Genomic DNA, 23769 nt, shown 5'->3' on the forward strand with positions numbered 1-23769 from the left:
GATGCTTAAAATGGCAACTTTCTCTGTTCCCTCTTGTGTACTAGTTTGGCTCAGCCAGTAGCCCACGCGTCAGAGCTGCCAAGTTGAAATGCCACTCCAAGTTTTGACCACAAAACCAAGCTTACACTCAAGAGTATTGCATCCCAAGAGTTGGCACACTAAGTGGGATGTTGATTCAAAGCCCTGTCTGCTTGTGGCTCAAGAGAGATTTGAAGATTCCATGGCAATATATGAAAGAAGCAGAAAACTTTCCCAGGGTTCTGTCTTTAGCATTACCAACAATAAAATCAACTGGTTGGGCACTGAAGCACCTCATCTGACAAACAAAGGAATATTTCTACACACACAATGAAACTCTATTTCAAAGTAACTCTTTGTATGTGAAGTGTTTTGAAAACTCTCTCTGAGGCAAAGGTAGCAAGTCTCCTTTTTTCCTAGGTGGATTTAAAATGACAAAGAGATCAGAATCTGCTGATGAGCTTGTTAATAACCTCACATTGGGAGCTGGATTCAAGTCTAAAATAGGGAAGAAAAACAACACAACATTTGGAAGCAGCTCTAATAGGGGAGGAACTGTGGGACTTCCACTCAAGCACGAAGAAGTGAAGAATGTCAAGAGATAGAAAAGGACTTGAAGACAAACTGAGGTTGAGAGGAAATATTTTGCCACGGCTCCTTACTGATAGTCTGACAACTTGTGAAAAGGGCTGTAGAGCAAAGACAGAGGAAGCTACCACAATGGAACCAAGTTTCAAAGATCTTAGTTATCAGCATGGGCTCAGGAAATGTTTATTTTTCTTTGGAGACACACGCTAGAACTTCAACACAATCTTCTGGCACTTCTGAACAGTACTGATGGAATGGATAGTTTATCATAGTGAGTCATCATACTTCTCATAGTTCTGGTTCTTTAGAAGAGATATTGATCCATAGAAATGCATGTTTCAGTGAACACAGAGGGTGCCATAATCACTATTCCAGTGTCTGGGCTAATTTTCCTCAATGTGGAGATGCCAGCGTTGGACTGGGGTAAACACAGTAAGAAGTCTGACAACACTAGGTTTAAGCGTCAGTTGGACTTAAACCTGGTGTTGTCAGGCTTCTTACTAACTTTCCTCCCCCAGCCACTGATAGATTACTTATTAGATTCATTCCTACTTGTCACATACATATATATATATATATAGATATATATATATAAAAAATGTACATGAGTGTTTTTATATATAAAAAAAATTCAAACTTCCTGTTTAACCACAAAATTGAAGTATCTTTATCACATGGACTGCAGTGGTTCAAGAAGAGCGATATGCAATAAACACTGACTTTGTTGGCAACATCATTATCCCAAAAAAAATCTGTTTTTAAGAAATATTAATGGGTAATTCAATCTGCAGAAAATATACACTACAGTCTGGGATGCCAGCAACACTAATGTGTTTTTGTAATGTGTTTCTCTGGCCACTTCATATTCAAAAATTTGTTAAGTACTGCACCATGAATATTATTCTATCCAGCAACATATCAATAGCTAATTGAATGTCCATAAATATCCTGTGCCTAAAGTTCGAGATCCAAACAATGTTAGAAATTTCACTGGTCAGAAAACTTTGTACTTGACTTGCTTTGGATCCTGTTAAAGTCTCAATGTTGTTGTCAATTTGGAGTTGGACATAGGATGGTTTTAACGTCCTTCACTCTGAGATACTTTAAAAAGGCACTTGAGGAGCAATACCTTGAGCTGTATTGTGCAAGGCAGCAGTTAAGAGTGTTGCAAGGTTATTCAGAAGGTGATGGACAGCATTGTATTCAACTGTGTTTCAAGGTCAATTTTAGATTATTATCATTTGGCGCAGGAAAAGCATCCTTATTGTTTTTAACATGCAGAATAGCAAAGATTTTCATTACTGGACATATATCAGTCATAGAGTCAGAGTTTTATGGAAAAAGGCTACTGGGTCCATCATGTCTGTGCCAGCCATCAAGTAACTATGTATTCTAATCCATTTTCCAACACTTGGCCCAAAGCCTTGTATGCTTTGGCATTTCAAATGCTTATCTAAATATTTCTTCGGTTTTCTGGAGGTTCCCATCTCTACCACCCTTTCAGGCAGTGAGTCCCAGATTCCCACCACCCTCTGGGTGAAAAGGCTTTTCCTCATATTTCCTATAAACCTCCTGCCCCTCAACTTAAATCTATGCCCCCTCGTTACTGACACCTTAACTAAGGGGAAAAAGTTCCTATCTACCCTAGCTATGCCCCTCATAATTTTATCTCTCTCAATCAGGTCCCCTCTCAGTCTTCTCTGTTCTAAGGAAAACCATCCCAGGGGCCTATCCAGTCTCTCTTGATATCTGAAAAGTTCCAACCCACATGACAACCTGGTGAATCTCCTCTGCCTCTTTATTACAATCACTTCTTTCCTACAGTGTGGCAACGAGAATTGCATACTGTACTCCAGCTGTGGCTTAACCAGCGTATTTTTACAGCTCCAACATAACCTCCTGCTCTTATCTCCAATGTCTTGGTTAATAATGGCAAATATCCCTTATGCCTTCTTAACCACCTTACCTACCTGTTAAAGTTTATATATTAGTGTCACAAGCATGCTTACATTAACAACTGCAATAAAATTACTGTGAAAATCCCCTAGTTGCCACACTCCAGTAGTGCCTGTTTGAGTACATTGAGGGAAAATGCACCTAACCAGCACATCTTTTGGACTGCGGGAGGAAACTGGAGCACCTGGAGGAAACCCACACACACAAGAGGATGGCATGCAAATGCCACACAGACAGTGATCCAAGGCAGGAATCGAACCCGGGTCCCTGATGCTCTGAAGCAGCAGTGCTAACCACTGTGCCACCATGCCGCTCTATATTGCTGTCTTCAGAGTTCAATGGACATGCACACTAAGGTTAAGAACATAAGAAATAGGAGCAAGAGTAGGCCATCTAGCCCTTCGAGCCTGCCCCGCCATTCAATAAGATCATGGCTGATATGTCATGTCTCAGTTCCACATTCCCGCCCTCTCCCCATAACCCTTGCCTATCAAAAACCTATCAACCCGCGTCTTAAATATATTTAGCGAGGCAGCCTCCACCACTTCAACGGGCAGAGAATTCCAGAGATTCACCACCCTTTGAGTGAAGAAGTTCCTCCTCAACTCCGTTCTAAACCACCCCCCCTTTATCTTGAGGCTGTGCCCTCTAGTCTTACTGTCCTTTCTGAGTGGGAAGAGCCTCTCCACCTCTATCCTATCCATCCCATTCATCATCTTATGTGTCTCAATGAGATCTCCCCTCATTCTTCTAAACTCTAACGAGTACAAGCCTAGTTTATTCAGCCTCTCCTCATAGTTCAACCCCCTCAACTCCAGAATCAGCCTAGTAAACCTCCTCTGCACTCCCTCCAAGGCCAAAATATCCTTGCGTAAGTGCGGCGACCAAAACTGCACACAGTACTCCAGCTGCGGCCTCACCAGTGCCCTGTACAGTTGCAGCAAGACCTCCCTACTTTTATATTCAATCCCCCTCGCTATGAAGGCCAGCATCCCATTCGCCTTCCTGACCACCTGCTGCACCTGCAGGCTGGGTTTTTGCGACTCATGCACAAGGACCCCAAGGTCCCTCTGCACCGTCGGTTTTTTTTTCCCTACCCCTTGACTAAGGAGTTCACAAAGGGAAACTTACATGCAGCAAATGCTGGCAAATTAGCACTCTTAACAAGGTTCCTCTGATCCTCTGTACTTCTGATGGTCTGACCATTCACTGTCTATTCCCTTGCCTTGTTAGTCCTCCCAAAAGGCATTACCCCTCACTTTTCAGGGTTACATTCCAGAAAAGGCACTATATAAATGCATAGTCCATCCTTTCACTTACAACACAGCTCTACTCCTCAGGGCGTCAGCTACAACTCTTGACCACAAAAGTTTAGTGGTCATATTGTGGAATACTATTCTCAGGCCTGGCTACCGTAGGAGTGTACCAGCAATTATTCTACAAATGTGCCGTGCATTTCCATTATTGTGAATCCCTATTCCATACAGGTGGGATCAATTCTAAGTTTTTCTTTCCCTACTCCTTGACTAAGGAATCCACAAAGGGAAACTTACACGCAGCAAATGCTGGCAAATTAGCACTCTTAACAAGTTCAGATATAGTATTTTATTAGAGGCAAAGCTCTTAGTGTGTCTCAATCTCAGTCTGAAAAGACAACACCAATATGATATTTCTCCACCTCCTAAAGCAGGTAGCTCAAGATCCTCTCAGGATAGCATGATTAAATTTCACGCTGAATTGCGAGCAGTTATGCTTTGAGACTGCACATACTTATTTCAGAATCACCATCATTCATTGGTGACTTTCATTCCTTAGTCTGAGCTGGTACAAGATTCTGTTCTTAATTGTACATTCCTTCCCCTCTACCCCCCTTCATTATATTAATTGCATAACTGTTAAGTTGCCCTGTAGTTATCATGCTTTGAGAGACTAGATTGAAAACTATTCTAAACCAATGGCATGATTAAGGGTTTATATGCAACACTTTAGATAGGGTGCTCAACTCCTTCACCCTCAAGACTGTTCGAGATTAATCCCCCAAATTTAAAATTTCATTAAACTCTATCCTCCAAGAACATCTCTTCAGTTTCAGATGGCTCTTAAGTGGAGTGCCACTGCATTTGTGCAAAGTGCTATCAGACAATACGGATTTGCAATTGTGCTGTGCAGAATTGAAAAACCTTGCAAACTGACCAAATTCCTTAATGATCTATAATTTCAACTTCTGAAGCTTCCAGATCAATTATCACTCCAAAGTCAACTTCAAGATTCAAAGCTCAGAGAAGTGTGTCTTCCTTAGCCTCTTTATCCTGGACCTACATTTTTTTAAGCATAATTTTCATGTATACTTTTTTCTCTTGGGGAAATTGTGGGGAAGCGGTGGAAGGATGCCCAAGCTGATTATCAGTCCAACAAACACTCCTTCTGTGGTCTGATATTCGACTTGAACCCGGAGCTTCTGGCACAGAGGTAGGGACATTATCCCTGTGCCATAAGACGTCCTAATGTCATGCATTCATATTTTGGCTTCAGTTTCATAGATTCTCTTAATCTTCACCATTAGACCTTCATTCATCTTCAAAATCCCTCATTTAACAACACCTTGCATTTTACTGTATTAAAGGTACCATATAAACGCCCCACATAGCTTCAAGGGAGCTCCATCAAACAAAATATGAGGTGCCAGCATGATGAAGCTACAAGACTGCATATTAGCATTCATCTGTGGCTAACTAAAGTAGTTAATAGACGGACAGATGATTAAAAGCTTGATCAAAAAGGCAAGTTTTAAAGGGAGAGATGGAGGCAGAGACATTTTGGATGGACATTCCCAAGCTTAGGGCCTCAGGAACTAGTAGTGCAATTAAAATCGAGGATGCACAAGAAGCCAAAACTGGGGGAGGACAGGGATCTCCAAGTTGTAGGATAGGTGATGTTTAAAGGAATTTGTAAGAGGGCGAGTATTTTAATATTGAGGCATAGGCTGCCAGAAGCCGGTGTAGATCGGTAAGGACAAAGGTGATTGTTAAATGGGACTTCACAGAAACAGAATGAATCATAGAACCTTATGGCATTGAACAAAGCCATTTCACCTATCTTGTGCTGACACTGAAAGAGCAGCTGCACTTAGTTCTACATTTCTGCATTTTCTCTGTAACTGGGAGATCAAGTACCTGCACAACTCCTTTACAAAACTTCTGGAATCAGGTCGAGCATTTCAAATCACAGCAAGCATGGAAAGAATGTTCATTTTCCCTCCAGACTTTCTGCCAGTGGTTTTAAGTCTATAATCTCTGACTAATTTCCAGAAAGAAAGTCTTTTCTATTGCCTCTATCAAACTTATCTAGAGACCTCTAACAGGTCACTTTCCCTTTTCCAAGGAGGACAGTTCTAACTTTTTCTTCGTAACATCCTGGTAAATCTTGTCTTAACCCTTTCTAAGGCTTTTACATGTTGGCTGAAATTAGTCCTCAGAACAATACTGCATCTGAGACCTAATCAGTTACTTTTTAAAGTTCTAGCATGATCTCTTTGCCTTTATAGTCTATTCCTCCATTTATAAACCCAAGCCTGTGGCAGGTGGTGAGAGAACCAACATGAGGACCAATCTGGTCTCATCTTCGCCAATCCATCTGTTTTAAAGTTTAAAGTTAAAGTTAATTTATTAGTGTCACAAGTCAGCTTATATCAACACTGCAATGAAGTTACTGCGAAAATCCCTAGTCGCCACACTCTGGTGCCTGTTTAGGCACACAGAGAATTTAGCATAGCCAACGTACCTAATCGGCATATCCTATTGATTGTGGGAGGAAACCAGAGCATCCGGAGGAAACCCATGCAGTCACAGGGAGAACATGCAAACTCCACACAGACAGTGACCCAAGCCGGGAATTGAACCTGGGTCCCTGCACGATGATGCAGTAGTGCTAACCACTGTGCTGCCCTCACAATCTGTCACAGATGCATTCAGTCTATGAAAGTATGGTAGGAGTCACCACCACACAGTCCTGGTGGAAATTAAGTCCCATCTTCACACTATCAACACCCTTCATTGTGTTATTTAGCCATGGATCCAGAACTAAACTAACAGCTCAAAACCAGGCATCTATGAAGTTCCATGGGTCGTCAGCAGCTGAAGAATTGTGTTCCACCCCAAAGTGCAACCTCGTGCTCCCATATATCCCTCACTCTATCAACACCATCATACCAGAGGACAAGCCCAGGTTCTATGAGTGTAGAATAGCATGTCAGGGGCTGAACCAGACATCCCTAAAAGTGAGGTACTCAGCATAATGAAACTGCAATGCAAGACTGCATGAGAACATTCATCTGAGGCTAACTAAAGAAGTTGATGGTACCAAATTGAAAGAAAGAGCATGTAACCTGCAAAGATGAGCAGCAGGTCAAAAGATTGGAAACAGCACAAAGAACTGCGAAGTGTGACCAAAATATTAAATAAGGAGGGAGAAATTAGAGAACGAAAGAAAGATGGCTAGAAACATAAAAACAGCTCAAAAGAATTTAAGTAAAAGAGTAAGTGAGACTGAAGAATTAATAATGGAAAATAAGGAAATAGCAGGTGAATTAAAAAGACATTTTGCATGTCTTCACATAGGGAATACAAATAATACAACAATAATTGTGGGAGGGAGGGAGAAACTTAAAACAATTACAATTACCAGGGAAAGGATATTAGAACAAAGAACAAAACAGCATGGAACAGGCTCCTCGGCCCTCCAAGCCTGTGCCAATCACATTTACCTAGCTAGACCAACTGCTTACATCCCTCGTTCGTATGTCTATCAAGATAAGTCTTGATAAACGTGGCTAATGGAACTGTCTAAATCAACTCACTTAGCAGTGCATTCCAGGCCCCCACCACCCTGTGTGTAAAAAGCTTCCCCTGAACATCTCAACTGAACTTTCCCCTCATCTTGAACTTGTGCCCCTTGTAATTGCCATTTCTGCCCTGGGTAAAAACTTCCAACTTTTCACCCTTTCAATACCTCTCAATTTTATTAACTTCTAGCAGGTTGCCCCTCAACCTTTGTCTTTCCAGGGAGAACAATCTCTCCTCATAGCTAACAACTCCATACCAGGCAACATCCTGGTAAACTTTTCTGTACTCTCTCCAAAGCCTTCAAGTTCTTGAGAAAATGATTAGAACTGAAAGCTGACAAGTCCCCAGATTTTGATGGATATCATCCTAGGTCTTAAAAGAAATGGCTGCTGAGATAGTAGATGTATTGATTTTAATTGTCCTAAACCCCACAGATTTTGGAAGGGTCCCATTAGATTGGAAAATGGGACATGTGACCCCTTTATTAAAAAGGGAATAGAGTCAGAATGTGGAGCTGATGCCACAATTAGATCAGCCAGGTCGACGACAACTTGCAGGAGGTCTTTAGGGCAGTCTCTTAGGCAATGGTCCCTCTAAGCTGCACAGTACCTCTACAGTTCTTGCATTAAAGACAGCCCATTTAAGTTAACAAAAGTTTGCAGCCAAGCAAAAAAAATTGCATTTGAAACAAATAATCTGTGCACTCAAAAGAACTTAAACAGCATGTTGGTCTACTCAATCAGCATCACATCTGCTTCCACCTTAAACATTCACTCCTTCCACCTCTGATGTGCAGGTACACTAAAACAATTCACTAATGCCTCTTTGAGAGCACATTGCAAACCCATGAGCTCTGTCAACTAGAAAGAGAAAGTAAACAAGTGCATGGGGATACAACCACCTACAGGTCACAGCCTATCTTGATAAAGAAATATCGCCATTCCTTCACTGTTATTGGGTCCAGGTTTGAAATGCTGTACCTAATGGCACTGTGGGTGTATCTTCATCATTTGGACTGCAGCAGCTCAAGAAAGTAGCATTCCACCATCTTCCGAAGAGCAATTTGGAATGGACAATAAATGCGCAAGTTGCCACTGCTCATCACATCCCATGAACAAATAAAAATAACAAATAACACATTTTCTTTTAAACTACCTTATCAGCTTGCCCTGCCATCTCTAAGGATGTGTATATATGGATTCTAAGATCACCCTGCTTACTTACATGTTGGAAAAAAATTGTACCATTTATAGTATACTGCATTAGTCGTCCCATTCTAACTAATGAAAATCTATAATATATTAAGAATCAAACAAGAAAGAAAACATTCCCTTATAACTAATCGCACCAATCACATTACAGAACTAGTCCTAATACTGGGATTTTTATATATTTTTTAAACTTTACCCTTATTGCGGTTTCTTCTTTTTAAGCTGGATTTTTCAGCTGACAAATAAGGTGATTGGCCCTCTGTGAATCAGTTCCAGAAATGTCACCGCATTATGTCAGAGAAGTTTCTAACAAGATTACCAGGAACTGCACACACCAACTTCGAACAAAGCTGCATGAAGGTCATTTCCATTACTAAGCAATATTTGTTAACAGAGTCAGAGTTTACAGAGACAATGACTTCCCAAACATCAGACCTTCTTTCAACCCATAATGGCTGAGACATTACCAGCCCAGGATAAAGATCCAGCTTCCAGAAACAGTAGGAAGTCTCTCAACACCAGGTTAAAATCCAACAGGTTTATTTGGTGTCACAAGCTTTCAGAGCGCTGCTCCTTCAGCAGGTGAACACTCATCTGATCAAGGTGCAGTGCTCCAAAAGCTTGTGGTACCAAATAAACCTGTTGGGACTTTAACTTGGTGTTGAGAGACTTCTTGTTGTTCTTACCCCATTCCAATGCTGGTATCTTCACATCATGGCTTCCAACAGGATAGGCATCTTTTTTTGAAGTCATTGTAATCAATCATGACCCATCTGAGCTTGCTTAACAGGTTAATATTACTTCCTAAATTGCAAACCCCAATCTGTTATTTAACATCTGACTCTCAAGTGGCACGGTGGTACAGTGGTTAGCACTGCTGCCTCACAACTATGGGTACCTAGGTTCGATTCCGGCCTTAGATCACTGTCAGTGTAGAGTCTGCACGTTCTTCTCATGTCTACATGGGTTTTCTCCCACAGTCCAAAGATATGCGGGTTAGGTTGATTGGCCATGTTAAATTGCCCTTTAGTGTCAGGGGGACTACTAGGGTAAATACGTGGGGTTACAGGGAAAGGGCCCCGAGAGGGATTGTTGTCAGTACAGGCTCATTGAACCAAACGGCCTCCTCCTTCACGGCAGGGTTTCTATTCCGCAACAAGTCACACAGATTCAAGCTCTGGCCAGGTTGAACACTGGCCCCATCTAACCTGATTCTCTTGGGAAGGTGGTGGTGCACTTGTCACCGAAGTAGTAATCCAGAAACCCAGTCTAACGCTCTGGAGACACAGCCTTCTTATCCCACAATGGCAGTTGGTGGAATTCAAATTGAATTAATAAATCTAAAATTAAAAGTTGGTCTCTGTAATGGTGATCATTTCAATTGTCATAAAAATCCATCCGGTTCAAATCCGTCCGGTACAAATCTTCCTTTAGGGTAGAAAATCTGCTGTCCTTAGCCGGTCTGGCCTACAATGTGGTTGACACTTAAAAGCCCTCTGAAGTGGCCTAACAAGTCAATCCATTGAAGGGCAATTAGGGGTGAGCAACAATTGCTGGACTTGCAGTGACACCCACACATGCCCATGAAAAAAAATAAGGAAAACACATTGTTCTCTGCTTATATATTAAAAAAAATCATACATATTAGTATCTGTTAACTGCAACGCTTTTAAATTCAGCCATCACCACAAATAACCTACCCTGTCAAATGGAATGCTATACTTCTTCAGTATTGAAGGTGATATGAGAGTCATCTTATGTCGAAGAAATGCATCACATCCTTGAGAGCTGCCTGGAAAGAAGCCTGCAAGAAAAGAAAATAGAAGAATGGATCAGATTTTTCCCCACTTATATTACAATATCAAACAGCATTGTTCTAACATGATCAATTTTTTTTCTCTGAAAGCTAATTAGTCAGAATGCAAATTCACCACAAATGTAATAAATGTAACAATGCAAATTGACTCTTCCTTTCTCACAAATTTTCTCTCCTCTTCCTCCTAAAGTTGTTGACTCCCTGCTGGGGTGTGTTTACTTGCCAGACACGAAACACCTCCGCTAACCTTGAAGTGCGAGAATTGACAGAACTTCAGCTCGGTATTTTTCACATTAGCTAACTTTTCTTTCTAACCCATCATTTTTTCAACTTCAACCAACTCAAGTAGAAAACACAAAGGTTGATCCTTGGCCTATTTGTACCGTCTCATCTGCAAAAGCAAAACACATGCACATTTCCAAATGTTGGAAATATTTAGCAGGATAGGTAGCACCTTCGGAGAAAGGCAATTTATGCTTCATATTCCTGTCCTTTTAGAAAAACCTTTCACAAAAACTTTTGAAAGCAGGCAAGACAGAAATAAAGTGGAGAAATTTTAAAAGGTATTTCCAGAAGACTGGGACTTGGCACCTGCAATAGCAGCAACCAGTGGTAGGGTTAAATTTATAGATTGCAAAGAACAGATCACTTTTCAGGTGCCAGAGAGACACGGGCAAATTCAGGAAAGGAAGGATAAAGCCATGGAGAGGTGCAGCAGCTGTAGTTATTAGAGGTATCAGCCTGTAACTTCCTCAGAGTGGCAACCAGCAGCAGATTACCTGCACTTAAAATGCAAAGTGCCTGTCTTATCCAATCTTCCTGGCTCAGGCCAGGGTGAGACAGAAGAAGCAAACTGCGTGTCTCTGGCTCCAGCAGTGAAGTACAAAAGGAGCAGAGAGGAGGACACAAGCTGCCATATAGTGGGTGAGTGGAAAGGAAAAAGGTAAGTTTCTAATGTAAGCAAATTAGATTAGTGGCTCAATCTGGGTGCTCAAAATAGTTATTCTGGAGTTAGAGTGACTCTGTTCCTTCTGACTCTTTCAGAGTAATCAAATAGGTGTTAAATTGTCAGAACCATGCAAAGTGAACGATTTAAATCGCAATTGTCTTAGCCCTTCCAGACAACTGCCAGGTAAGCCTTTACATTGGGACTTCCAAGATGGATTCCCTAGTACATCACTGGGATATTCTCCAAATTCGACACTGGGGAAGCAAGAAGTTACGGCTCAACTTAATAGCAACAGGAAAAAGGGATGCAGCTCATCAGCAATACAAAGTCAGAAATTTGATGGATAAGGTTAATAAAGGGTCGATGAACCAATAGGTACAGTCTGCAGATCATCTGAGAGTAGAAGTAGGTGCGGGAAGAAATATTCACACATTAGGATATGGAGTAAAAAACCTAGAATAATCATGGGGGATTTCAGCTTTCGTAATAGCAACTGGGCAGTAAATGCTGGTAGATTGGTATCAAAATTGAGTTTCTACAATATGCACAGAACTCCTATCTAATCCCACGTTAAAAAAATAAGAGAAATCTATCTATTACCTGTTACTATCCTGTCAGGGTACATTAACATTTAAAGTAGTAATCATAGAAACCATACAGTGCAGGAGGCAGCCATTCAGCCCATCGAATCTGCACTAACCACAATCCCACCCAGACCCTACCCCAAATCCCTACATATTTTACCCACTAATCCCTCTAACCTATGCATTTCAGGACACTAATGGGCAATTTTTAGCACGACCAATCAACCTAACCTGCACATCTTTGGACTGTGGGAGGAAACCAGAGCACGTGGAGGAAACCCATGCAGACACGAGGAGAATGTGCAAACTCCACAAAGATAGTGACCCGAGCCGGGAATCGAACCCAGGTCTCCGGAGCTGTGAAGCAGCAGTGCTAACCACTGTGCTACTGTGCCATAATCTGAACACCCCATAATTAATCCACTGAAGTGCATCATATGATTTAAGATTTTTGAACAAACTAGCACGATTCACATAAAAAAAAATCACAGGGTGGGGTCTATTCCCACTGGAGAGGCTGGCAGCATAGAGCTGAGTGGGCCATTCTGCATCCGTCCATCTGTCAGTGCCAAGATCTGCGCATGTGCAGTAGCCCCACCCCTCTATGGCCCGATCACTGGCCCCCCGGAAGTGTCCAGACCAGACTTCCTGCATCCATCCTCCCCCCCCCCAACTCAAGATGCAGTAAAATGTCATCTCGCTGTCTGACTCCACATTCAAGTGCATCAATCAACATGACCTTCTGTACTTTGCATGGTCAATATGGCCTAAATTCAGCACAGAAAGATAGGGCTGCTATTTTTAGTCCAAGAATCCATTTTTAACAGCATGATTAGACATAGTTGTTGTTCACATGTCCCACATGTTCTGTGGCAGGCAACACACTATTCAGATCTCTAAGTTAGGGCAACTTCCACCGTACAAGCTCAGAATTAAATGGGCCATGGCAAGTCTAATGAACACTATCTGTAACCCCCATGACTTGCCTGGGTTTGCAAAACCTCACTTACTGTACACATCTCTTCAACTTATGCCTAATGCTCTTTCCACTCACATTGTCAGCATCTTTAAGACTTGAATAGCAGGTTAGTTGTAAAGACTTGCATTCTAATCAGTAATCTGTCAACTGTGTGTGCTGTTACGTGCTCTGAGGCCAGAACTCTCCATTCACCTGACGAAGGAGCAAACCCCAAAAGCTTGCGAGTTTACTATCAAATAAATTGGTTGGACTTGAAGCTGGTGCTATCAGACTTCTTACTAAGTCTAATGAACGACAGCTGCTGTTCATTCATGGAGTTGCACTAAATTATGGGTGGTTTTCTTTCTAGCATTATTTAAATATCAATGGAATTTCTTTTATGGAACAGAGGATAACACTCTAGATTTCTAAAATTAGGCCTGCAGGACCAGAGAGATTGGTAATCTGTAATTAAGACTTGCTGTGCTGTTTAAAAAGACTCAGTTACACCTCGTTTAAGGAGGCCCAGCGGTTTTGATGGTTTTTATAATAAGTACAATACGTTTAAAAAGTTGGAAGTTCATCTCAGATCACTAATGTTGTTATGTTGATTGTATCTGCAAAGACTGGAACAGATGGCACCCTCTGGAGAAGCAGACAATGAATAATGGTGATTTCTGCTTTTAACTGCGCACGTGTGGATGTGTGAAGTTGCTGTCAGTTTTTATAACAACAGCTAATGCTGTCATTTACTGTCATTACAACAAAAAATTTCATTGTACTGGGTTAAACATAAATAGCAAATTGTTTTCTTCTTTAACAATTTTGTTGCATCATCTCTTTTTTGTGATTTAAAAAAAACTTCACTGGTGCTTCAATAAACATTATAAATTTGGAGCTAAATTAACTCCAGATTTTTGCCAGTATGGTGTTAAACTCCAGACACATTCAGATCAGAGTGATACAAATAACGTGTCACAGACAGAGCGTGCTTTGCACTCTAACTACTCATCAATATGTTCTGTTTGGAGAGAGGTATGCCTTATCTTACCCTTGGAGCGTGTATTCCAATAGCAAGCTTTTCAACAGTTTAAAATAAAAGCATTTCTCACACATTTATCCTTTATTAACACTGTATTACACACTTGGTTGCATTCACACACTCAGGGTACAGATGAAGATAACGCGCTTCTCCTGATTAAAGTTAATTCAGTGTCCGAGTTAGGATTTTGGGCATCTCACACGGCAGATCAATAATGGATTTGATGATTTAACCTTGAATAGAGGGTCTTGTAATGTGAACGATACATAAGGGGGTGAGATTTCTTGTAGTCTTGGAGGTTGTAGTCTGGAACTGGAACAGGTTAAGCATTTTAGCTGCAAGTCACCAGACAGCCAGTTCCAGAATCTTGTTCCTACGCTGGCTGATACTGATGTTCTTTACAAGACAAGGACAACACTGCCTTTCATGCAGTTGTCGTCTTTGTCTTTTCCTGCAGTTTGCCCTGAGCTCTCTAGATTCTATGATTCATTGTTTTTCATTCTACTGATATTAAACTGACCACTCTGTAATTACCTGGATGTGTTCTGTCTTAAATATTGAAATTATATCAGCTATCCACCACTTCTGGCATTACACCTGTTTCTAACAAGTTATTAGATGGTTTAGTAATGCCTCTTATCTCTTCCCTAGGCATCTCAGGGGGGCAGCCCACATCAAGCAACTTTCAGATATTTGCATTTAACTCACTTGAAGTTGCTGTCAAATTTACACATTCTAGCACAATATAATGAAGTTTCAAAAAACATGAAGCCTAGACTCTATCTTGCTGATTGGCCAAACTTTGTAAAATTTAATAAATTTTAAATAAATGAAATAAAAAGGTTTGATAACATCTGAACCTTTTTTGTCAAATGGTATAAGAAAGCTTTCAAAATAGAGCCCTCCAAAAAAAATGCAGCAGATCATGTTTAGTACATCTGGATGACACGGTGGCACAGTGCCAAGGACCCAGGTCCAATTCTGGCCACGGACGACTGTCTGTGTGGATTTTGCACAATCTCCCGTCTGCGTGGGTTTCCTCCAGGTGCTTTGGTTTCCTCCCACAGTCCAAAGATGTATGGGTTAGGTGGATTGGCCATTCTAAATTGCCTCAGTGCCTCAAGATGTGCAGATTAGGTGGATAAGCCATGGTAAATGCGGATTACAGGGACAGGACACAGAGGGCCTGGGTAAGATGCTCTTTTGGAGAGTTGGTGCAGATGGACTGAATGGCCTCTTTCTGCACTGTAGGGATTCTAAGGAATCTTTGGCACGGTGCATCAGTATAAATGAAATGACTGAGAAAGCAGTACTTAGGGCTCATTTATAACCAAATCAAATAGACACAGGAACAAAATACAAAGGAAAAGGGCAAGTATAAGATTTGAAACTTGGGTACGCTATTTTTGTTACAAAATTGACATTTGAATAAATATGGTGAGGAGAGGAGATGTTCAACAGGACCAGTACAAGTGTCGATATTTTTAAAATTAGGTTAATTGAACGGCTTCTAGTCATTAACATAACGAAGATAATAGCTTATAATTTAATAGTTAATAATAAGTTTAATATTTTACAGTCATCAACATAATGAAGTTATCCAGACATACGTATCTAAAACACAAGATGAGATTTTCCAAAACTGCCCAGACTAAAAATAACATTTTCCGCAACATGACAAGAATTAAGGATTAAAGTTAATGGAAAAACAGATGCTCAGAATTATGGTTTGTGTTCATCCTGTAGGAAGTTAGTTTTCTAACTAAAATTGATGTTAAAAAGTTCAACAAAACTTCATATTTTAGATACCATGGATGTTTTGTTTCATATTTTATATATTCCTTTGTGCTTCAACCCAATTTTCCAGAGGGAAACTGAAGTCACAACATCATTTTTATTGTTTTCTAAGCAAAACCACACTGAAAATACTGGTACATAAAGATGGTTCGCCATATTTCTTTAAATCCTGTTTATATAAAATCAGAAGTTACACAATGGGTTCAGAAATTCTAAAAGTTGGACTGTACTTACTCAAGAGGTCCCCACATTCAAAATTTTGAAATGAGTGAAAGGTTATTTCCACTGGTCAAGGAATTGGTGGTTCATTAATAATATAAAGATAAGATGCTGCAATGAAAATGGCTTGTATGGGCAATGGAGGAGTCAAAGAGAAAAGACTTCATAACTTAAAAAGCTTATTGGTGATATTTCTGGCTCAAACCCAGCATGTGGTGTTGGAATGTGGGGAGGGGAGCAGGGAGTAATAGGTGGTGGTGATGACACAGAAAATGAGATTCAGAAAAACAAATGAAATGAGAGTCAGAAAAACAAATGACAAACAAATCTTGCACATCAATTTCATTGAAATGGTCTACGATGTTCCCAATGTCATTCGTGACACCATGGAAACCAGTGGATCATGGAGCAACCGAAAATAAGGGGCTGGTAGTGAATGCAGGCTGTAGTATTTTCATAGAATCCCTACAATGCAAAAGGAGGCTATTTGGCCCATTGGGCCTGTACCGACAAAAATCCCACCTAGGCCCTATCCCACAACCCATTACCTCACTAATCCCCCTGACACGAAGGGGCAATTTAGCATGACCAACCCACCTAACCTGCACATTTTTGGAGTGTGGGAGGAAACCAGATCACCAGGGAAAATCCACAGATACAGGGAAAACGTGTAAACTCCACATAGATAGTCACTGAAGGCCAGAATTGAACCTGGGTCCCTGGCGCTGTGAGGCAGCAGTGCCAGTGTGCCACCGTACTGCCCTAATTTGATCTTGTGCAGAGTTGGGAAATGAAAGATTGAAGAAATCATATTTTGAAGTAAAAGTAATGTAGATTATGAGAGGGGCTCGGGGAGAAAGGATGGGACAAAGTTGAGCAACGTTTGTGACAGGAGAAAATGGTATCTCGGTAAGTGAGGGGGAAGAATTCAGAGTTGAGCAATACATCAATCTTTCAAGCAAGCTAAAGATGACAGGCTGAGAAGTAAATGCCAGTGCAGAGAGGAGCAAAAATTCAACTTTGGCATAGCTAACACACAAGCTGCCAGAAATCGTTGCATCACTCCAAAGGTTGATGCTGAAACCAGAGAAGAAGCTGGATGCAATCAGCTGCTGTAAGAAAGCCACCCTCGTTCTTCTTCATCTTAGTCAAGGATAATATGATGATAGTGAAAGGGGAATGAGGGAATCACAGAAGGTGACCTAATAAACAGAGCAGGATCTACCACTGGAGGCAGGGTTAATGTCTGGACTCCAATAGGTATGAGTAGAATTAATAGGTAGCATTGTCACTGAAGTGATAGGTAGATGCAAGACATGAAAGAGGATAAAATGTTCAATATGCTGAAGACAACTGAAAACTTGAGAAAGATGAAGACAAAGAGAAAACTGTAGTTACGTAGTTGGTGAACATTTCTAACTTTCAGGCCAGAAACTGGATAATAGAGTCTCTAACAAAATGTAATGGAGGTGTAAAGAGTATTTGAGGTAACCGTAGACATGTTGGGAAATAGAACAAAAATTAGAAAATATGGAGATGTTATAGGCAGGGTACTGAAGATGGGAATGATAAATGGCAGTTCATCCAAACTTAAAATAGAGGAACTTTAAACTTCAGGATTAAAAAGGAAAATAACCACAGTTCAGAGAACAGAGCAAGTCAGTGTTAAAAAAATGAATTCTCACACACCATCGCAGCAAGTTACTTTCAAATCAAAAATATCCTGCCCTGTGTACTCAGTTAGTAATGACTCTCCCTACATGGGCATTCCCAATTGGCATCTGCAATGCCTAGATGTTGGCTCATATTCCCAATGGAGCCATTAGCATGCCTGCCAATGATGCAGCTCCCTGCAGAGAAGAGAAACTCAAAATAAGTGTCTCAGAATGGGAAGTGGAAAGAAAATGTATCTTAATATTACTCTGAAGGCTTTGTGGAAAGGCACAAGGTGTGTGATAGGCTAAACTAGTTGGTAAACCATGAAAAGAAATAAATACAGTTTTCAAGAGAGAAAAGCCAAGAGATACAACGATAAACAGCAAACAAGACCCCCAAAAATATTGGGTTTGATGGTATATTGATATCAAAAATTGGTTGCATTTGTATAGCACTTTATCACACATCTCAATATTCAGATACAATGAATTGCTTTGAGTGCAATAACAGTTGTTTTGGACATAAATACATTTAGGAGAAATCAAGATCCCAAACAAAATAAATAAATGATTAATAATTTGAGGGAGGAATGATAACTGGGGCATATAATTCTTCTTTGAATGCCTTTCTAACAAGCAAAGTGTCAGTTCATCTATTCATCAAAAGGAAAACACCTTTAAAAATGCAGCATTTCCAGAGTATTGCTCTTGAATAGCAGTTAGATTACATGTTCAAGTCTTAGGTTAAAGCTGAAACTGAGAACCCTCTGACTTCACAATGGGTACTAGCCCAGTTAAACTTCTATGCAGAGGAAGAGCAGCATGGTTGGTAGCATAGTGCTAATGTTACTTCACTAGTAATCCAGAGGCCTGGCTATTCCTTAGAAGGCACCTGTTCAATTCCACCACAGCAGCTGATGCAAACTTAGTTCAATTAATAAATAAATCTGGAACAAAATGCTAAGAAATCTGCAACAAAATGCTAATCTAGTTATTAATGATAATAAAACTACCAGACTGTCATAAAAGCTGATCTAATTCGTATTGAAGGCTTATGTTTCAAAACTAGCGGTGTGCTATGCGAGCTGTTACAACGAGAATACAACACTGACATTTCCCCAACGTGAAAATTTTCGCAGATATGTCATGCCCATTAAAAGCAAGATAAATCCAATTGGGCCCAATGTAACCCCACCAGTCTGCACTAAATCTCTGGCAAAGCAATGGAAGGCATGGTAGACATTGCTATTAAACAGCACTTGCTTCAGCAAGAACCTGCTCACTGACAGTCAGTATAGGTTTCAGCAGGATTATTCAACCCCCAGAAATAGACAAAAGAGCTGCAGAAAAGAAACTGATAAGAAATATAACAAAGTAAAAATTTCTACAAATATAAAAAAGGGACTGAGCACTGGTCCCTAATCAAGGAAGACAGGGGAATTAAAAATGAGAAACAAAGAAATGCCAGACGCTTTGCACAAGTACTTTATATCTGTCTTTACAGCAGAAGACACAAAAAGCATCCCAAGAAGACATTAAACAAGCAGGGGAAACTTAAAACAATGAGAAAAAAAGTACTAGGAAGACTAATGGGACTAAAGGCTGACAAATCCAGCTTTATAAATGCTGTGACTACAAGAGCAGGTCAGAGGCTGGGAATTCTGCAGAGAGTAAGTCACCTCCTGACACCACAAAATTGGTCCACGACCGACAGTTGATTTGATTTATTGCTGTCACATGTATTGGGAGACAGTGAGAAATATTGTTGCTTGCACTACATAGACAAAGCATATTGATCATAGAGCACAAAGGAGAGAAGGAAAGGAGGGTGCAGAATATACTGTTACAGTTATAGCTAGGGTATAGTGAAAGATCAATTTAATAAGGTAAGTCCATTTAAAAGTCTGATAGCAGCACGAAAGAAGCTGTTCTCAAGTTGGTTGGTACATGATCTCAGACTTTTGTATCCTTTTCCTGACATAAGAAGGTAGAAAAAAATACATCCGTGGTGCATGAGGCCCTTGATTATGCTGGCTGCCTTTCCAAGGCAGCAGGAAGCATAGACGGAGTCAATGGATGGGAGGTTGGTTTGCATGATGGACAGGCTACATTCACAAGTCACAAATCAGGAACATGATGGAATAATCTCCACTTGCCTGGATGAGTATAGCTCCAACAACACTCAAAGTTTGATACCATCCAAGACAAAAAATTCCACTTGGCCAGAAACCCCATCCACCACCTCCAACATCATTCCTTCCACCATCAACACAGTTGCAGTAGTATGTGGCATTTACAAGATGCATTGCAGCAACCGACCAAAATTCCTTTTGACAACACCTTCCAAACCTGCAACCTCTACTATCTAGAAGTAGAAAAAAATGCCTGGGAACAACACCACCACCACCTGCAAATCTCCTCCAAGCCATACACCATACTGACATGGAATTATATCACTGCTCATTCACTGTCACAGGGTTAAAATTCTAGAACCTCCTTCTCTAACAGCTCTGAAGGTATACCTACACCATATGGATTGCCTGATAACATTATTTTACATAAAAGCACTGTTCTAGAAAACATCTGACTCACCATAAACAAAAGCACAAGTTCCTCCATGTCTAGATTAACACACTAAAGTAGGCAATCTGACTGAAATACGAGTGGACTATTAACTGTAGTAGGATTGTAGCGGGAAGGAAACTTATTTCTGGACAGAATACCACATCATAGGACTTACTCAGTTAATGGTAGGGCATTGGGGAGACTTACAAACAAAGAGGTCTTGGGATACATGTTCATAGCTCCTTGAAAGTGGAGTCACAAGTGGACAGAGTGGTGAAGGAGGCATTCGGCATGCTTGGTTTCATCGGTCAGAACATTGAATACAGGGGTTGGAATGTTTTGTTGAAGTTGTACAAGACATTGGTGAGGCCACACTTGAAATGCTGTGCGCGACTCTGGTCACCCTATCATAGAAAGGATATTATTAAACTAGAAAGACTGCAGAAAAGATTTATTAGGATGCTACCAGGACTTGATGATTGAGTTATAAGGGGAGGCTAGATAGGCTGGGACTTTTTTCTCTGCAGCGTATGAGACTGAGGGGTGATCTTAGAGGTCTATAAAATAATGAGGAGCACAGATCAGCTAGATAGCCAATATTTTTTCCCAAAAGTAGGGGAGTCTAAAACTAGAGGGCATAGGTTTAACACAAGAGGTGGGACACACAAAGGTGCCCAGCGGGGCAATTTTTTCACACAGAGACTGGTGCGTGTCTGGAACAAGCTGCCAGAGGTAGCAGTAGGGGCAGATACAATTTTGTCTTTAAAAAAGCATTTAGATAGTTAAGTGGGTATGATGGGTATAGACGGATATGGGCCAAATGCGGGCAATTGAGATTAGCTTAGGGGTTTTAAAACAAAAAGAGTGGCATGGACAAGTTGGGCCAAAAGGCCTGTTTCCATACTGTAAACCTCTATGACTCTATCAAAACAGAATACTGCAATGTGTGAGTGGCACTGCTTTGATCTGCAACTGTGTCAGTGAAAATATTCTCTTTTCAGTTTTACTCTTGTAAGCAAGTTAGATCAATACTCAAGAATGGCTCAGAAACATTAACTGAACAGCAGAACAAATATATCCAAGTATTAAAAATCTTGCACGTGGCATACACTTAATGTTCACAAAGGTGATACACATTGTCTACACTGATCATGGAAAAACTATACATAAACATTTATGATGTAAAAACTACATGTGAGCAGGTCTTCAGCTGAATTGTCAAAAAAATCAGGTCAATGTTTTTTGAAAAAAACTTGCCCTATTTTCCTCCTCAGTAACCAAAACGCCATTGTTTTTAACAAGACAAAATAATTCCAAGTATATAGAAACACAGAAAATAGGGGGAGTAGGGCATGGTGATACAGTAGTTAGCACTGCTGCCTTGCAATGTCAGAACCCAGTTTCCTCCCATGGTCTGAGGATGTGCAGGATGGGTGGTTAGACCATGCTGAATTGCCCCCAGATGTGTAGTTTAGGGGGATTAGTGGGGTGGATGTATGAGGTTACAGGGCTAGGGCCTGGGTAAGTTTTTCTTATAAAGATGAGTTGATGTAGACTTGATGGGCCAAATAGCCTTCTTGTGCACTGTAGGGATTCTATAATTCGCTGAATTGGCCCTTCGAGCCTGTTTCACCATTCATTACAATTATGACTGATCATGCAACCAGTACGTGGTTCTCACTTTGATCCCTCTAAGCCCCAAGAGCTTTACCGAACTTCCTCCTTGACAACAATGTTTTGGCCTCAACTGCTTTCTTTGGAGAAAATTCCACAGGCTCACCACTCTCTGGGTGAGGAAATGTCTCCTCTTCGCAGTCCTTATCCTTAGACTATGACCCATGATTCTGGACTCCCCTACGATTGGGGACATCCTTCCTGCATCTACCCTGTCTAGTCCTCTTAGAATTCTACAAGTTTCTATGAGGATTTCCACCCTCCCTCATTTTTCTCTAAATTCCAGAAAATCCGAACCAACTCAATCTCTCCTCAAATGTCCGTCCTGGCATCCCAAGAATCAGTCTGGTAAACATTGGTTGCCCTCTCTCCATAGCAACATCAGATGAGACCAAAATTGCACACAATATTGCAGGTGTGGTTTCACCAAGGCCCTGTATAACTGCTGCACGACATCCCTTCTCCAATACTCGAATCCTCCTGCAACAAAGGCAAACATGCCATTTGTGTTCTTCACAGCCTACTGCACTTGCATGCTTATTTTCAGCAACTGATGTACAACGGCATCCAGGTCTCGTAGCACATTTCCCTCTCGCAATCTGTAGCCATTCATGTAATCTGTATTCCTGTTTTTTGCTACCAAGGTAGATAATCTCACATGTATGGCACCTGCCATGCATTTACCCACTTACCTAGCTTGTCCAAATCACACTGAAGCATCTCTGCATTCTCCTCACATCTCACCCTCCCACCCAGCTTTGTCTCATCTGCAAATTTAGAGATATTACATTTACATATTTTAATTAGTATGATTAAACTTACCCATTAATTGGTTTTTGTCTTTTAACACCATCATTTAAGTTTTTATTTCAAGATCTCACTGGCTTTGGTGGATATTTTTAGCTCAACAGTTGAAGAGAACATCTTCCAATTGAGTTTATTGAAGGGAATTGGATAACTATCCAAAGACAAAAAAAATTGAGCATGCTGTGAAGAGGCATTGGTGTGGGGTAAACAGTGCTGTTCTTGCAGCAAGCTGGCACTGACATGATAGGCCAAATGGCATCCTGATGTGCTGTAACTAGTCTATGATTGTTGAATATCCTGCACAAATGCAATTGGTAGATTTTCCCAGTGTGGGATTAGTACGTTGTTAAGAGTTAACATATAGCAGGATACATCGCCCTCCTCCAATGATGATTTAAGAGCTTCGCTTTCTCCAAGATATTCCAGAACAAACAAGCTTTATTTTAAAGAAAGTACTTTAACAAATATTCACTTCCACATGAACTATTCAAATACACCACTTATCATCAGTAGTGTACAGTCTGCATTACTCCTAATCCCTATGCTATCCCTTCCAATTCTCCCAGCTGTTCCAGCATTCTCAGAACCTCGCTGTCTCCAGTATTCCTTGAATTTCACTCTAAAACCTGAGTTGCTACTAGGTTCTACGATTGCGTCCTTGGATGACTAACCCCATTCCCCAGATCCTTTTCAGTGTTAATAAGTCAGCACATCTAGTAATTTTACTTGGCATAACGTCCCTGCTGTTATAAAGCTAGGTACGATATGCAGATTTCCTTCCTTTAAGCATATTGTTGCACCAAATAGGTTTTTAAAATAATCAACAACAGTGTCATAGACTTTCAATTCCAGGTTTCTTTGTTATTGAATTCAAGTTTCACCATCTGCTGTGGTGGAACTCAAACTAGGATCCTCAGAGCATTAGCCTGGATCTCGAGATTATCAGTCCAGCATTAATGCCACTTGGCCACTGTCTCCCCCTTAATAGTCAAGGTGGCAACTTAGGTCATTTGGTAGCACAAGCCCCACTGCAGAATATGCACATATAACTACACTCTCTCGGTTAATACTGAGAGTTCTACCTTGTTT

General features: G+C 40.7%; 1 protein-coding gene across 1 annotated transcript in view; it reads right to left on the reverse strand.

The window, feature by feature from the left end:
* Positions 1–23769, reverse strand: part of kdm4b (lysine (K)-specific demethylase 4B) — a 406075-nt gene that overhangs the window by 228822 nt on the left and 153484 nt on the right. The window contains exon 8 of the mRNA XM_080213068.1: positions 10315–10418. Coding sequence (XP_080069194.1) covers positions 10315–10418 — 104 coding nt within the window. The remainder of the gene's footprint in view (positions 1–10314; positions 10419–23769) is intronic.

Source organism: Carcharhinus amblyrhynchos, chromosome 26 (assembly GCF_965287045.1).
Source record: "Carcharhinus amblyrhynchos chromosome 26, sCarAmb.v2.hapA, whole genome shotgun sequence".
NCBI lineage: Eukaryota > Metazoa > Chordata > Chondrichthyes > Carcharhiniformes > Carcharhinidae > Carcharhinus > Carcharhinus amblyrhynchos.